Consider the following 14,813-nt stretch of genomic DNA (forward strand, 5'->3'; position numbering starts at 1 on the left):
CCACTGATAATTTATAAATATTAATTAGGAATTTAAAAAATCATTTAAAAAAAGAAATTTGGAAAGCTTTATTCTCCAAGTATGATCTTTATTATTCTTGGGCCAAAATTGTTTCCAAGATACACATTTCTACATTCTTAATGAAGTCAGTGGAAACTGACTTCAAAGAAAATTTTTTATGTTTTAATTCCATGAAGATATATGCCACCTTTTAAACTTCTAATTTGCAGTAATTTATAATTATAAAATTTATATATATTTTATAGTAAGATACTAGTTAAACAGAAATATATCTCTTAATGTTTGTTCTCAAAAATAGAAGTGTCACCATTTTTAAAAACATGGCAATAAAGTAAATGCCGTTAACTCAGTGTTTAGAAAAGACTTGGAATAGACTATTTTGACTCTTACGTGAGGAATCAGATTTCCAGGGCTATGTGCTATTTAAGAATAAACTTGCGCATGAGTACAGAAAATTCCAAGGGTCTATGCTCTATGAGTTCTGTCTCTGGTAGAGGCACCAAGAGGAAGATGCTGCTCGTGTCTGTGAAGATTGTCCTCTGTGAGTATCTCTGATTCACAGATGGTGATATTCAATAGAGGAAGGGCTGAAGAAAGTAGGAAAAAAGTATCCATAGAATTAAACAGTGAGCCAAACATTTTCCTTCTGACCACTTCCTTACTGCTTCTTAAGTATCTTAGTCATCAGAAGGGCTTGTGAGGAGAAAAAAGGCCATCTTGAAATGAGTGGTACAAGCTGCTTTACCAAAGGCAGGACCCCTTCAGAGAAAGCAAAGTTCTAGAGGAAGGTTGGCAGGGAGAAATGATTAGATTGGAGGAAAAATTTGTTCTGTTTATGACATTACACATTTGTAGCGTGGGACATTTCATGAGTCCTCTATATTATCCTCTATTCACATGGAACCATTTCTGAAAATATGTAACTCAAACATGCAAACCCTAACATACTTATTATTTATATCTTAGTGAGATATAATTCATATGCCATACATTTCACTCATTTAAAGGATACAACAACCATCATACTTATGATATCATACAAAAGTATGTATAATAATGGATCCCTTTAACTTATAAAGTGTAGGGTCTCCTGGTGGTAGGGTTTAAATGTGGTAGAGAAGAAATTGGTAAATTTATTAGATAATACTATAGGATCCAAATAATTATTTTAGCTTTCTGATAAGTCTCCATATTAACTTGTTTTTCCAACATCCTTGCTTTAAGGAAGGAAGTCAAAGATGTTGGCCTCTCCAAAAGTTTAAATGAAGCTATAAAACTCCCATCCCCTTTTATGGTGTTGATAGGGTTATTTTCATATTATTAATACATGGGGGGCGCCTGGGTAGCGCAGTCGTTAAAGCGTCTGCCTTCGGCTCAGGGCGTGATCCTGGCGTTCCGGGATCGAGTCCCACATCGGGCTCCTCCGCTGGGAGCCTGCTTCTTCCTCTCCCACTCCCCTGCTGTGTTCCCTCTCTCGCTGGCTGTCTCTGTCAAATAAATAAATAAAATCTTAAAAAAAAAAAAAATACATGAACAAGTGAGGCTGTTTAAAGTTTTGAAGCACAATTTCACAGCATTTGGAATATGGCCAATATATAGTGGGAATTTTATAATTTGTTTCCTCTTATAACTTTTCTGGTTAGATACATGGAAGTCAGCGTCATAGTTCTATTTTTTACTCTTGGGGATAATTACTAGGGTTTTAGCAGGTGATAATCAGGCCCTTTTCCTTGATTTGTGTTTCTAAGCAAATGAGAAATAAGATGCACGAGTCAGACAGAAATGAAAATACCAGCTTTATTACCGATAAAAGTGATTGGAAAGCAAGGCTTAGGTACGTAGCCAAGGGTTTCCTTGGATCATTATAATGAAGTTTGGTGCTAGTGCTAGAAAACTGAAAATAACAGTGGCATAAATGAGGGAGACTCTCACCTAAAAGTCCAGAGGTTATCAGATCAGGATTGATGAGTTCCAGAGTATCTGGCACCGACTCCTGTCAAGTTTGTTCATTAGCTATGTATGGCCTCCCTTTTCTAGGGTCGTTTTGGGGTCTGGGATGGATGCCCCAGCTCCACTTTTATGCATACAGTCTAGCCAACAGAAAGAAAGAGTGGGATAAGGAAAAATGTCTCTGTTTAAAGACACACCATTTTTTGCTTCTATCTCATTAGCAGAACATAGTCACTTAGCCACATCTAACTAGGAAAAGTATCCAGCTAAAAACAGAGAATTCTACCATAGAAGGGGAGAAGGGGTATTGCCAGACAATTTATAGTCTCTGCCATATTCCTGAGTTAAACTTCTGCAGCCAGACAGAGGCAGAGCCAGACAACCACCAGCCTCCCCTACAGTGAAACCCAAGTGCTTAGCACAGAGCAGAGACTTACCTGGAGGCTAAACTGCTTGAAAGAGAGGATCTGGGAAGGGGCTGAGCCAGACAAGTTCAGTTCCTCTCACTCTCACCCACTGAGAGAGGCCTAATGTGTTCCTCCCATGCTTTTTGCTCCTAGCTGACGTCTGGCTTTTCTAAGGGGCAGAACAGCGAACTGTCATAAGGCAGGAAAGCAGTGCATGATTTGGCACCACAGTAACAAGGTTTTCTTATTTTCCCATGATCTAGCCTTTCTTTGTCTTCACTGTCCATTAGATTCAGAAATCTTCCCGAATAGTCATAAGAGAGTTCTTCTTCAGGCAAAATATCTTTGGCTGCAAAAAGTGCCAACTTTGGTACCATTGAGTCAACTCGGACAGGAATCATTAGCAGGTTTGGCTCGCAAGAATGATTGAGAAATCTTCCAATATTTCCAATATAGGCAGGATCAACAAATGTTTCCATTACCTGCCCGTTGTAAACATGTTCTCTGATGGCTATAATGTAATTTGGATCGTGCACTGTTTGTAACTGAATTCTTCTCTGTACTTCAGCATATCCCAAAACTTCACCAGCATATTCACAGACAAACCGTCCTTTTGGTATCAGTTCCAAGGTACGAAGTCCCCAGCCTTTTTTGTCCGTCTTGAACACCTGGAGTTGGAACTGCAGACCCTGCTGGACCACTCTGTTCCTGCAGTGGTCACCGCACTGGCACAGGACGTTGCATTCAAAAACTGGCTTGGCACACTTTCCTTCCGATCCTATATCTCTAAGGCGTGAATTATCATCATAGTTCTCCCCATGACGGAGACAGGAGCAAGTACCAGGGAGGCAGGGAGTTCTGAGGCAAATGCATCCGGGAAAGGTTATTTGTGTGGGATCAACATCTGTTCCAGGTCCAGCTACATGGTCAGGAGTATACTGCAAAAAAACAGAAATGCTCTAAGTCAGCATGTCATGTCACATATTTCATATATATTTCAAGCAGCTTTGGATGAGACACTTCCTAATTCCAACATATAAAATTGATTAAAACAAAATTGACAAAACACAATATACTAAAATATTGTTTGAAAACATACCTCTTCAATTTAAAAAATAAGATTAATTTTTGGATTAAAATTCTGTGGTTTCATTATAGGAATGGGGTAACAAAAGGAAAAAATATATGTTTTTCTCTTATCAGAAATTGAAAGATTTGTAACTAATTTTGTTTTCCTCTTAGTTTTGGATATCAGAAAAATCAGTGCTGAATTTAGTTTTTGAATGCAGTTAAGTATTTTTGACTCTTGATTGTTTCACATTTATCTGACAATATAAATGCATTTTATATTTTATGTGTATTTTATTGTGACTCACTGGAGATGCTTTTTGGGGAGAAGAAAGTCATAAAAGATAAATAAATTAATAAAAAATGGCCTTGGAAGAGAGTCTTCCACTGATTTTTTAAGGAATTCTTAATTTGAAGATTACCTAAATTCCTAAATATTCTTTGATGTTTAAAAAAGACGCTATCGCTTTAGCGTTTTATTTGAGTCTTCATAATGTTAAAAACAGGCATTGGCCAAGAAACTGCAGACAGAATTCCAAAAATCACATTTGTCTTATAGATATTAATAAACGTAGATGTATTTTATATATGTAAAGAAATCCTGTTTTTATTAAGTGATAAAGAGATAATACAGAAAAGTTTCTCACGTTACAGAAAAAGAAGAAAGTCCCAAGTCTAAAATCTCTTTGTGAAACCTGATCTCTGTTATTTCCTCACTAGCATAATGAAGCTCATTTCCAAACCTTGAAAGTTAAAGTATCTCTCATGAGCTCAGCATATTTCTTTATGTACAGAATAATTCTTGCTTATATGGAACCTAACTCATTTATTTATACCTGCTATTAGTGTTCTCGGACCCAATTTCAATGTGGTGGCAGTTGGGTGGGGAGTTTCCCCACACCTCTAACAAGCAATGTTTCGAGCACCAGGTGGGTATCTTACAACTCAACTCACTTCTGACACTGTCCAATAGCACTGCACCCCACAGTTTAAGGGGCCAGTCCTAAGACTGCTCCCACCACCCCTTCGGACACCAGTCGCAAACTCAGGTTGTCATCTGTGCTTCCGACTGATGGGCTACACATCGGAGGTTCCCATGACCTCCTCAGACTTCAGACACCAGTCACAAGTCCAATTTGTTACCTGAACTTGTGGCCGACAGGCTGTAAACAAGAGAAGTTCTCAAAATCCCCTCTTTGGGTTCAATTAATTTGCGAGAATTGCTCACAGAATCAGAGAAAAATTTTACGTACTAGACACCATTTATTAGGAAAGGATACAACTCAGGAACAGCCAGATGGAAGAGAGGCATAGAGCAACGTATGGGAAAAGGGAGAAGAGCTTCCATGCCTCTCCAGGCACGCCACACTCCCAGCACCTCCACGTTCACCAACCCAGAAGCTCTCTGAACCCTATTTTCTTGCGTTTTTATTGAGGCTTCATCACTTAGCCAGGATTGATTAAATCACTGGCTATTATTTGCAAATGTTTCAACCTCTAGGCCCCTCTCCCATTTGGAGGTGGAGGTGGGGGTGAGGGTACTGAAAGTTCCAATACTAATCATATGGTTGGCTCCACTGGCAGCCAGCTCGCCTTTTTCGGTGTTTTTCCAAAACTCGCCTCATTAACATAACAAAAGATACCTTTTTGCTGCTCTCATCACTTAGTAAATAACAAAGGTTTTAGGAGCTCTGTGCCAGAAATGGGGACAAAGACCAAATATAGATTTCTTTTTATAAATCACAACATCACACCTGCTTTGTTCCAAAAAGGACTGAATGAGACATATAGAGTTAAGATAAATGAACAATACATAAGAAATGTACAGTGAAGGGAAAAATAAGAGCTAGTTGAGCGAGCTTAGACACACACAGTGTGTAGCAGGAGGAAACTGGATGCTTGGTTCTGTCTGAGCACAGCCACTTCTAAGAGGAAATACGATCAGATGTAGGGCTTGAACTCTCTGTAAGGAATAATCTCACTGTTCAGAAGCAGCACTTTTTCCCATATGGAGACTGGACAGAAATTTCACCAATGTGTCTGTCTAAATCATTCTTTTCCACAAAACAGTTTCATGGGCTGTTTTTCATTCTAACTCTCAATAAAGGCTATTGGCATGCTGCCACAGCACAGTCAGTAAGAGCGGCACTGCAAGGGACCAGGCGCACAGGCTTTAATTCAGGGACAGATTTAGAGTCTCTAGAGGAATGTCTGAACTGCGTATCTTTGAGTCAATCATCCATTAATACAGCGTCTCTGGGCCAAGCTTTGGAGAAAGTATTAAACAACGTGTAGTTACACTCCCTGTGGAGGCCTCGGTGGAGCTATGCAGTTAGGCTCAAAACCCTATATTTTAAAAAACGTGAAGCTGGGGTAAGGATTGACATCCTCTTGTGAAAGATGAGGATGATGAGTGGGAGTACCTGCGGGGGAAGGCCAACACTGCTTAAAAAGTGACTTGGGGGTGGAGAGCGGAAATAGCTTCTGTTGTTTGTGTCGTTTCTTACAGCTTTAGCTTAGTGGTGATGTCCTAAAGGGATAAAGAACGGCTTAGAAAAAGATGCCCTATCAGTCAAATTCAATGACTGCTGTCTGAGACAGAATCTACTTCCAAGCTTTTAAGAGTCAAGGTTGAAATGTAAATGGTTACTGAGACATTTTAAAAAGTACTTGTAAAATGAAGATTTTACTATCTCTTTGTTAAACTTTTCAAGAAGAATTCTTTTAAATTGATTTCTTCTTAAAAGCACACATATTTTTGATGTACTATATAAATCACTAAACTGTAAAGTGATTTTCTTTTTTTTGGACGCAGATAACTCCTTTTGAAATCAAGTCTGACTTACTGTAGTTTTCTAACCAGAAGAGCATATTATTCTCTGTTGAACTTATCTGGATATGGATAGATTTGGAAAAATACTGTTATTTGCTTATTTTTATGTTTAAAAAAAGACACTGGAAAATCTAGTGATACGGTTTTTAAAAACTTTGGAATTTAAACTTGATGCATAATCTAAGATTTTTTAGAGACATAGATTATAAAGGGTATCTAATTCCAAATGAGCTGTAGACACCTTCCAAAGGATAACAGAGACCTCTGGATAAATTTCCTGCTTAAAGAGAATATTTGTTTTCCCTTGATGGATGTAATCCTTAACCCTGATATCAATACTTATCACAAATCATTTTATCTCCATATATTTCCATTTTCTCCTCATAAATAGTCAGTAAAATACCGCTCCAGAAAAATATTTCACCTTAGAAAAATGGCTACACTACAGAATAAACTTTTGAAATCTGTGGTCTAAATTAACATATGATTATGTAATTATTCATCTTTTCAGGTATCTAACCACATATTGGAAAACTGCTTAGAAATAATCTGATGTCACTGACCTGATATTCTATTCAAATATTTATATACCATGCCAATTGTTAGAGAATCTGAAAGCTAATATCAAGTATGTTACAAACTGGGAGTCAGCTGACTTGAGCCTAAATGCTCCCAATTTGTAACTCTTTCCATAGTCTGTCCTCTACTTCCTGGAGCAAAGCCCAGGGCCAAACTGATCCAAAAAAAGGGTGTTTACCCTGAGGGTTTTGTGCTTACCCTAAACCCAGGAGAGATCAAAGCTTGGGGAATGAGACCATAGAGGACATATTTTACCCACTCAGCATCTGTTTCTCTTCTTCTGATAAAAGCACCCTGACTCCTCCCAGGGGAACCCTTCCCACTCCTGCCTCATTGGTTTGGATGGGGATCCAGGTTGGGCGGGGGACCTGGACCTGGCTAATCAGGTCATCACTTGCTCCTTTCAACAGTGTTTGGTTCATGGATTGGCACAGTACTTAAGCCAGATCAATAAAAAACAATTGAGACTTCTGCTGAAAGTATCAGGAAGAGACATTCTCGTTCTACCTGTTCATATGGCATTCTCCAGTTTTACTGCACACATAAGACCTACTGAGGATGTAGCCAACCAGAGGAAAGGCGAGCGGGGTGCAAAGGGCAGAGGTGGTAGAAAGAAATATTTGATGACACCATTAGAGTTCTTAGATCCAGACATGCCTATAGTTACCACTCTTGGACTTTGCTGTTATGAGGCAGTTCCCTTTTTTTGCTTGAGTTAGTTTGTATTGTATTTCTATTTCTTGCAAATGATCCTTGATTGATATGTCCACAGTGGAAGGCTGACAATGGTTCCAGGAAATGGCTGGAAAATTGAGTCAAAGATACAAGATATAAATGGCTAATGAGAATTCAGGTCTCCAATTGGGAGATGAGGCTAAGACAAAGTGTGTAGGAGGCCAGATAGGCCTATGATGGGCCCGAATACGGGACAACCAATGGAAAATTTCTTCTTTTAAAATTTTAATTTATTTTATTACTTTATTTTTTAAAAGATTTTATTTATTTGACAGAGACAGAGAGAGAGATAGAGAGGGAGCGAACAAGCAGGGGGAAGGAGAGGGAGAAGGAGAAGCAGGTTCCCCACTGAGCAAGGAGCCAGATGTGGGGCTCCATCCCAGGACCCTGGGATCATGACCTGAGCCAAACTCAGACGCTTAGCCGACTGAGGCACCCCTAGGGAGAACTTCTTAATGTAGAACATGAAATGTCCTAAAGGAGACACATATAGAACTAGGCTCTTATTAGCATTAAGACTTAGGATCAGTTACCTTCTAAGTTTTGGGTCTGCACCTATAAAACAGTAATAATACCTGTATCTGCCCCCCAACCCCAGGTATTATTAAATTTAAATAACTAACCCTGTACTCGGTGCCAGGCACTTTATACTTTAAAAATAGCTTCCTTAAATGCTTCTAGATGTTATTTCCAGATTTTATATTTGAAACATCATATATTTCTGGCACATTACTTAATCTCTCTAAATATTTCATTTCTATATATTCTCACAGGTGGCTGTGAAGGGAAAAAATGAGAGAATCCATGTAAAAAGCCTGCTCTAGTGGTTGGCGCATAGGTGTTCAATGTAAATTATGTAGGCTATCTGTAGGGTGCTGAAAACAGCAGATTCTAAAGTTAAACTTTTCAGGTTCAAACACAGTTAAACCAAAATTTTGTCTAGGAGATGATATGATTATATTTCTATTTTCCATTACGTATCAATCTTGAGGTGGGGAAACTAAGAATTGATCCAGCGCAGACTTCTTTCATTCATCTGTAAATACTGCCTTATTGCTTCTTGGATGCACGTGCTGGGATTTAGAAAGAACCAGTCGGAAGAATATAAAGAGGACGTGGAGAATGGGATTTTTATCATTTCTTTGTATCGTAATAACATAAACTACTTTTTCCTGGTATGTATCAAAATGCAAACACTGATCATGCAAGAGTTGGGAATAAATGCAAAATGACCAGTGCAAAATGATGTAACAGAAACCAGATCCTTGAAGGACTGGGCAGAGATTTCAAGTTTTTTGACAGAAAACTTAAAACTTTTTTTTTTTTAATAAACCATGGTCACTCAAGAAGCCGAAATGGAAACCAGGAGACAGCATGTTGAAAATCAAATATACCTCCTTGGCTATTCTCATACACAATTTTTCTCTTTTCTGAACTAGATCTGCACTTATTAATAGCATAAACTTTGGGATCTAAATGGCATAGGCTATAGGGCTCTCTGGTTGTACTACACGTGTAAGTCTTATCTTTCTAACAAATACATGTCTCAAGGAAATGGTCGTGTGGTTTGGGGTATGACATGGTAATGGGGGTTGAGTTACTTTTCATAGTACTGGGCACAGAGCAGCTAGCTTAGGAAATATTTTTTGACCGCTTGATTGCAGCTCTTGATAACTTCTTACTGAAAGTCTGACTTTTCTTTCTTTTTAAAGATTTTATTTATTTATTTGACAGAGAGACAGACAGCCAGCGAGAGAGGGAACACAAGCAGGCGGAGTGGGAGAGGAAGAAACAGGCTCCCAGTGGAGCAGGGAGGTTGAGGCGGGGCTCGATCCCAGGACCCTGGGATCATACCCTGAGCCGAAGGCAGACGCTTAACGACTGAGCCACCCAGGCGCCCCGCAAGTCTGACTTTTCTAAGTCACATTCTATATCAAAGCCCCAGAAACTTAAGTATGACTCCGTGTAATATTTTGGGCTTAAAACCTAGGCCTTGATTCTGAATTTAAAGGAAGTGCTGTGAAAATCTTCATTCCTTTTTTGGTTGTTTTGAAACACCAGCTACATGAATCTTTGTACTTGGCCTCTACCCCATGAGTTTGTTTTTGCTCCAAGCAGCTATTAAGAGCCTGTGAGCCAGATAATTCTTGTCAAGGCCAAGTTGAAATCTTAAAAAATATGTTTAAGGCTGGTTTCAGAAACCTGAAAAAAGGCTAGATTCAACTCTCCGTTCAAGAAAATCAATTAGTTTATTTTCTACTTGGCTTTCAACACAGATGGCATAATGATAGGCTTGTTTCCAGTGTGAACATGTGAATGTTCTTTTTTGCCTTTTCACACAGTACTCAAAAGCAAACCAGACACAAAGTTATTTTTACCTTGAGTTTTTTATGCCTTAATTCTTACGTGTATACATGCCTGTGAAGGCAGGGCTTGGGGTAAGCAAGCTGTTCTGACCTTTCATAAGACAGGTATTGTGTGCCATGAATACAGGAAAGCAAACTAGTTAAAGATACTTTTAAGCTTGTCATAAATATGTTTCAAGCATGTTTTATCTTCTTGGTAAGACTATTAGCTCCTTGAGGAAGGATCTGATCTTCTTTCTGTAACTCTAACTCTACCCAGAGCTATGCATATAGCCAGGCAGCTGGAATACTGAGGGGCCTGAGTCTTAGTCTCGAGATTTTCATTTATGCTTATCAAATGTAGATATAACTATCAATCATGAGGCTTCCTCTCCCCCCTCTCCAGCTCCCCGATAGCAACTAAGTGCTTTCTATATGGTCTTGTAAGCTCAAAGGCAAGGTTGTCACCATTTTATGTTCTATGTCTAGCTTAATACCTAGCACATTATACACACTCAATTACTTGCTGAATAAAGAAAACATTTATCAGTGTTTATGACCGGACATGTTTGGTTTTGAATATGTTTTTAGGGAGTAGTGTTTAATACGGTGTGGGCCAACTGTATTATTGTTATCATTTTTTAATTATTTATTTGAGAGAGAGAGAACGAGAGACAGACGACGAGCAGGGGGGAAGGGGCAGAGATAGAGGGAGAAGCAGACTTCCCACTAAGCAAGGAGCCCTACACAGGGTTTGATCCAAAGACCCTGGGATCATGACCCATGAGCCGAAGGCAGACACTTAACCAACTGAGCCACCCAAGCGCTCCTAGTCAACTGTATTATTAACCATAAAACTGCCCTAAGGTACTTTGAGGAAAAGTAACCTTTCCTGACATCAGTATCCTGCTTTACTTTTTGAAAACTGCTTCTGTTTTATTTGATCTTTACAACAACCCTAGGAAGAAGGAGGGATACACAGGGCTTGGTATTGATGGTATATGTGACCAAGATTATAAATTTTTAATTATTTTGCAGATGAAGAAGCTCAGACTCCAAGAAGTAGCCAGGATGGCTCAGCCCTGAACCTCGCTCTCCTACCTTCAAGTCCAAGTGCTCCTTCCACTCCAACATCATTGTTTTTTTGGTCATATTCCATAGGCAATGAGCAGGCCAAGGTCAGACAGGAAGAAAGGAAGAGCAGAAAGGGTTTTGATGTGGTAACACGTGAACATTTATTGGGTTCTTTCAGCAAACCAGGAAGTGTGTTTTACTTGTAATTCTCAAAGCAATCCGGGAAAGAGGCACTATTATTTTAATTGTACACGGGAGGATTGATTCTAAGGCTTAGCTGAGGATAGTTTATATTTGCCCAAGCCCTCATAGCATGAGGGAGACTCAGCAAAGTCTCATTCTAGGGACTAAGTTTTTAACCCTAACACTAGGCTGAGATCCCATTAATAGGGCCCATACCTTATTTTACACAAGAGACACCTGCGACCAGAGACGTAAATGACTTGCCCCCGAACCCTCAGTGAGTTCTGGGGACAGAGCCAGGAAAGAAAAAGCCAGGTTCTCAGGGCTCTTTCCAAGGGACCTCACGAAACACCTGGTTTTGCCCTTCAGGGAACTGCCAGTCTGTGGGGAGAAAGGAGGAATACTCTTGCTGTTGTTAAGGTCATTAAGGAGGGTTAACAGAACAAGACTAAAACCTGTGCATTTAAGGGCTATTCCTGCGCGAAACAGCTCTGCGACAGGTAAGAAAAAAAGCCGAGAATACGGAGACAACTTGGGGTAGGAGACTCATCCACAGAATCACTCCCAAGTCGGGAAAGCGACGCACGGGGAGTCCCCGCACCCATCCAGTTCCTCCCCCAACCTGGACCTGCGCCAGCCCCACCCCGGTGGCTGCGCGCGCAGTGCGCGTGCCCGGCAAGGCACGACCCAGAGAAAAGGGCGCCGAACCCCGCCCCCTACCTGGAAGGGCTCTGGCTCCGCCCCCGGGGGCCACGCGCTCACAGGCACGTTCTCCAAGCCGCGCGCGACATCCAGCCGCTCAGTAGGGGTCTCAGGCCCCTCCTCAGTCGCTGCCATCCCGCACGGCCACCTCTCTACAGCCTTCGCGGACTTTTCGCGCCATCTGGATGCGCGTGCTACTTAGACCCTTTTGGGCCTCGCAGAGGATGCTGGGAATCGTGGGTCGCGCGGCCCCGCCGCCTCCTGGGAGTCGTAGTTTTTCTCTCTCCTCTCACAAGTGGCCTGTGAGGGCGTCTCCTCCCTCGACCCTCGGCTTTCCTTGACTTTTTGGTCTGGCTCGCTGTCTTTTAAGCCAGAAGCACAACAAATAATACAAAGCTTTGGAAGGTATGGACATAGTTTTGGAAATACAAAATGAAGTGCTTTAGTTGTTCCTGTGAGTCTCAGGAAAGGTTTGGGAGGTGAGGTCATTTGTCCAGGTTTCTGAGGGCCGGGAAGATTGCTGGGGTGAGGGCAAGGGCGCGCTCTACCTGAGGGGGGACACGCACACCAGGGTTTCTAAAGTTCTGGAACTTGCGTAGAAGTTGGGTGTCGTGTGGTAGGGTTTGCTCTCAGGCGGCAGAACAGCGGTAAAGGGCGCCCTAAAGCCTGTGTGGGGACGCCCACTCCTGGATTGAGTTGTTTCCTCTCAGCTTCCCCTCTCCTAGAAAAGAAAAAAACCCGGCCCAACAAAGGATTCTGATAACCTCGTAATTGCCGGATCCAGTGGAGTACTTCCAAAGCTCTCTGACCCGATTGTCCTGCCGCAGCCACCTGAAACCCCGTGGCCCTGCAGCTTCTGCGGCACCGGTCCTGGTTGCGCTGCCTTCTGGCAGACGGTCCTTCTCCCTCCTGACTCTGACATGGCGGTGGTGTCACTCAGGTTTCCGCCCCAGGCCCTTTTCTCGGCCTCTCTGGGCTTCCTCAGTAATAGCATCTGGCGACGTGTCTTCAGATACTGTTATAAAGTATTAGGTCTTCTGTTTCCGGCTGAGATGTTACGGATAACCGCTTCGCTCCTGTTGTGGAGAGCCAACTGATGATGGGACTTTTCTACTTTCTGTCTTACAGACATCACGAGCTCACAATGACCTGAGTGGACTACTTCTAATGCAAATCTCCCTTCTCTCCTTAAAAATAAACTGGGAGCATAATTTGTCCACCATCGCCAGAGTTTCTAAAGCAACAAACCAAAGCATTTCCGTATATTTCTTCCTCGCCTAAGACCTCAATAGCTACGAGCTTCTTGGCTAAATCTTGTTGATTCTACTTTTGTAATGTTTTGCATTTTCATTTTTTATTTAGTCTCAGGCTCTGGTTTCTTCCTTGGATTCTTGAAGTTATTTTTTTCAAGTCTAACATTCTCCCAAATCACCTTTATGCTGCTTCTATAGTCTCTGAGGATGCACATGCCATTGTTATGTTGTTTAAAATCCTGTGTTTATATGCACAGTGCTATCTTTATCAATTTGGGGAATGTACTCGTGAAGAAGACATGATGCCCCAAGAGAGTTCTATTCCAGCAAACAAGTAATTACACACACCGAGAAATTAATAAGAACTATGAGTGTTATGAATAAAGAATTATAGGAGCAATGAGAAGAGTCACTCTCCTGTATTTGAGATTATCATGCTGTTTTTATTATTTTTTTTAACTTTTTCTTGGTAGTATTGTCTGCCCTTTGGAATGATATTTTGAAGGATCTGTTTTACTTTTTCCTGAAGTTGTCAGTGAAGTTGCTTCCTGAATACGCTATTCAGTTCATGTCAGCCCTTCAGTTTAATTTGTTTTTATCTTGCTAGCAAAGGATCCAAAAGTATTGTATATAGTGCAAGATTAAAATAATGAGAGGATGTTTGCAGGCTGATATATCCAATCTTCAAAGTGCCAAGCAGTCAGCCTTTCATCTTTTCCAGGTCTAAAAACTTATCTTATTTTCTCTAGACATTTGCTCTTCACTAGCTTAAACCTGGATCTTCAAAATTTGTTCCGAGAACTATTTTATTTTATTTTATTTTATTTTTAAAGTTTTTATTTATTTATTCGACAGAGATAGAGACAGCCAGCGAGAGAGGGAACACAAGCAGGGGGAGTGGGAGAGGAAGAAGCAGGCTCATAGCTGAGGAGCCTGATGTGGGGCTCGATCCCGTAACGCCGGGATCACGCCCTGAGCCGAAGGCAGACGCTTAACCGCTGTGCCACCCAGGCGCCCCCCGAGAACTATTTTAACTATATGGTGAAAAAAAAAAATGTATTCCTGGACATTAATGAGTTGCCCACACACTGACTGCTATAAATAAGGCTTGGACCTGAATATTACATTGATTATTCAAATTTCTTTTGTCTTTTTCATTGGCAGAAGAAAAATGAATCTGATCAGTAATAAAAAAATAATGCAATATAGTAAAACTCTAATATTATGTAGGTTAAATGATCTTTGGCTAAATTATGGAGTATGACTATATGGCCTTCCCATTTTTTAACAAAAATGGACTGTTATTGAGATGGTTTTATCATTTTTTTTGCCAGTGCTTTAATGAAGTTGTGCATGATTTTGTATTGAGAAGCCATTCTTTCATCAGAGTCTTACTTATCTGAGCTTAATCTGGGGTATACTTTATAGCCAGTGATGAAAGGCCTAAAGTAAGCAGAAGTTACGTATTTGTTGGTGTTAATGACAGCATGAATAGAATAGTTTGGAAATCTTAGCAACAGTTTTAACTATCACTACTAGATATTAAGTAGCACCTGGATCTCATCAAGTAAGATTGTGTAAATGAAATCATTTTGAAGAGAACAAAGCATAGTAGTTGATACTTCTGGGGGTTTCTGCCCAACTCATTGACTCTTTCCCTTCT

General features: G+C 40.6%; 1 protein-coding gene across 1 annotated transcript; it reads right to left on the minus strand.

The window, feature by feature from the left end:
• Positions 1 to 1,800: 1,800 nt before the first annotated feature.
• On the minus strand, positions 1,801 to 13,635 carry LOC103669600 (histone-lysine N-methyltransferase SETMAR). The gene is given in 3 exon segments (XM_008697944.2): positions 1,801 to 3,316; positions 11,916 to 12,042; positions 12,044 to 13,635. Coding segments are annotated over 3 exon segments (951 nt in total). The 5' UTR covers positions 12,079 to 13,635; the 3' UTR covers positions 1,801 to 2,527.
• Between the last annotated feature and the right edge of the window lie 1,178 nt (positions 13,636 to 14,813).

This window comes from Ursus maritimus, unplaced genomic scaffold (genome assembly GCF_017311325.1).
Source record: "Ursus maritimus isolate PB19 unplaced genomic scaffold, ASM1731132v1 scaffold_14, whole genome shotgun sequence".
Taxonomy (NCBI): Eukaryota; Metazoa; Chordata; class Mammalia; order Carnivora; family Ursidae; genus Ursus; species Ursus maritimus.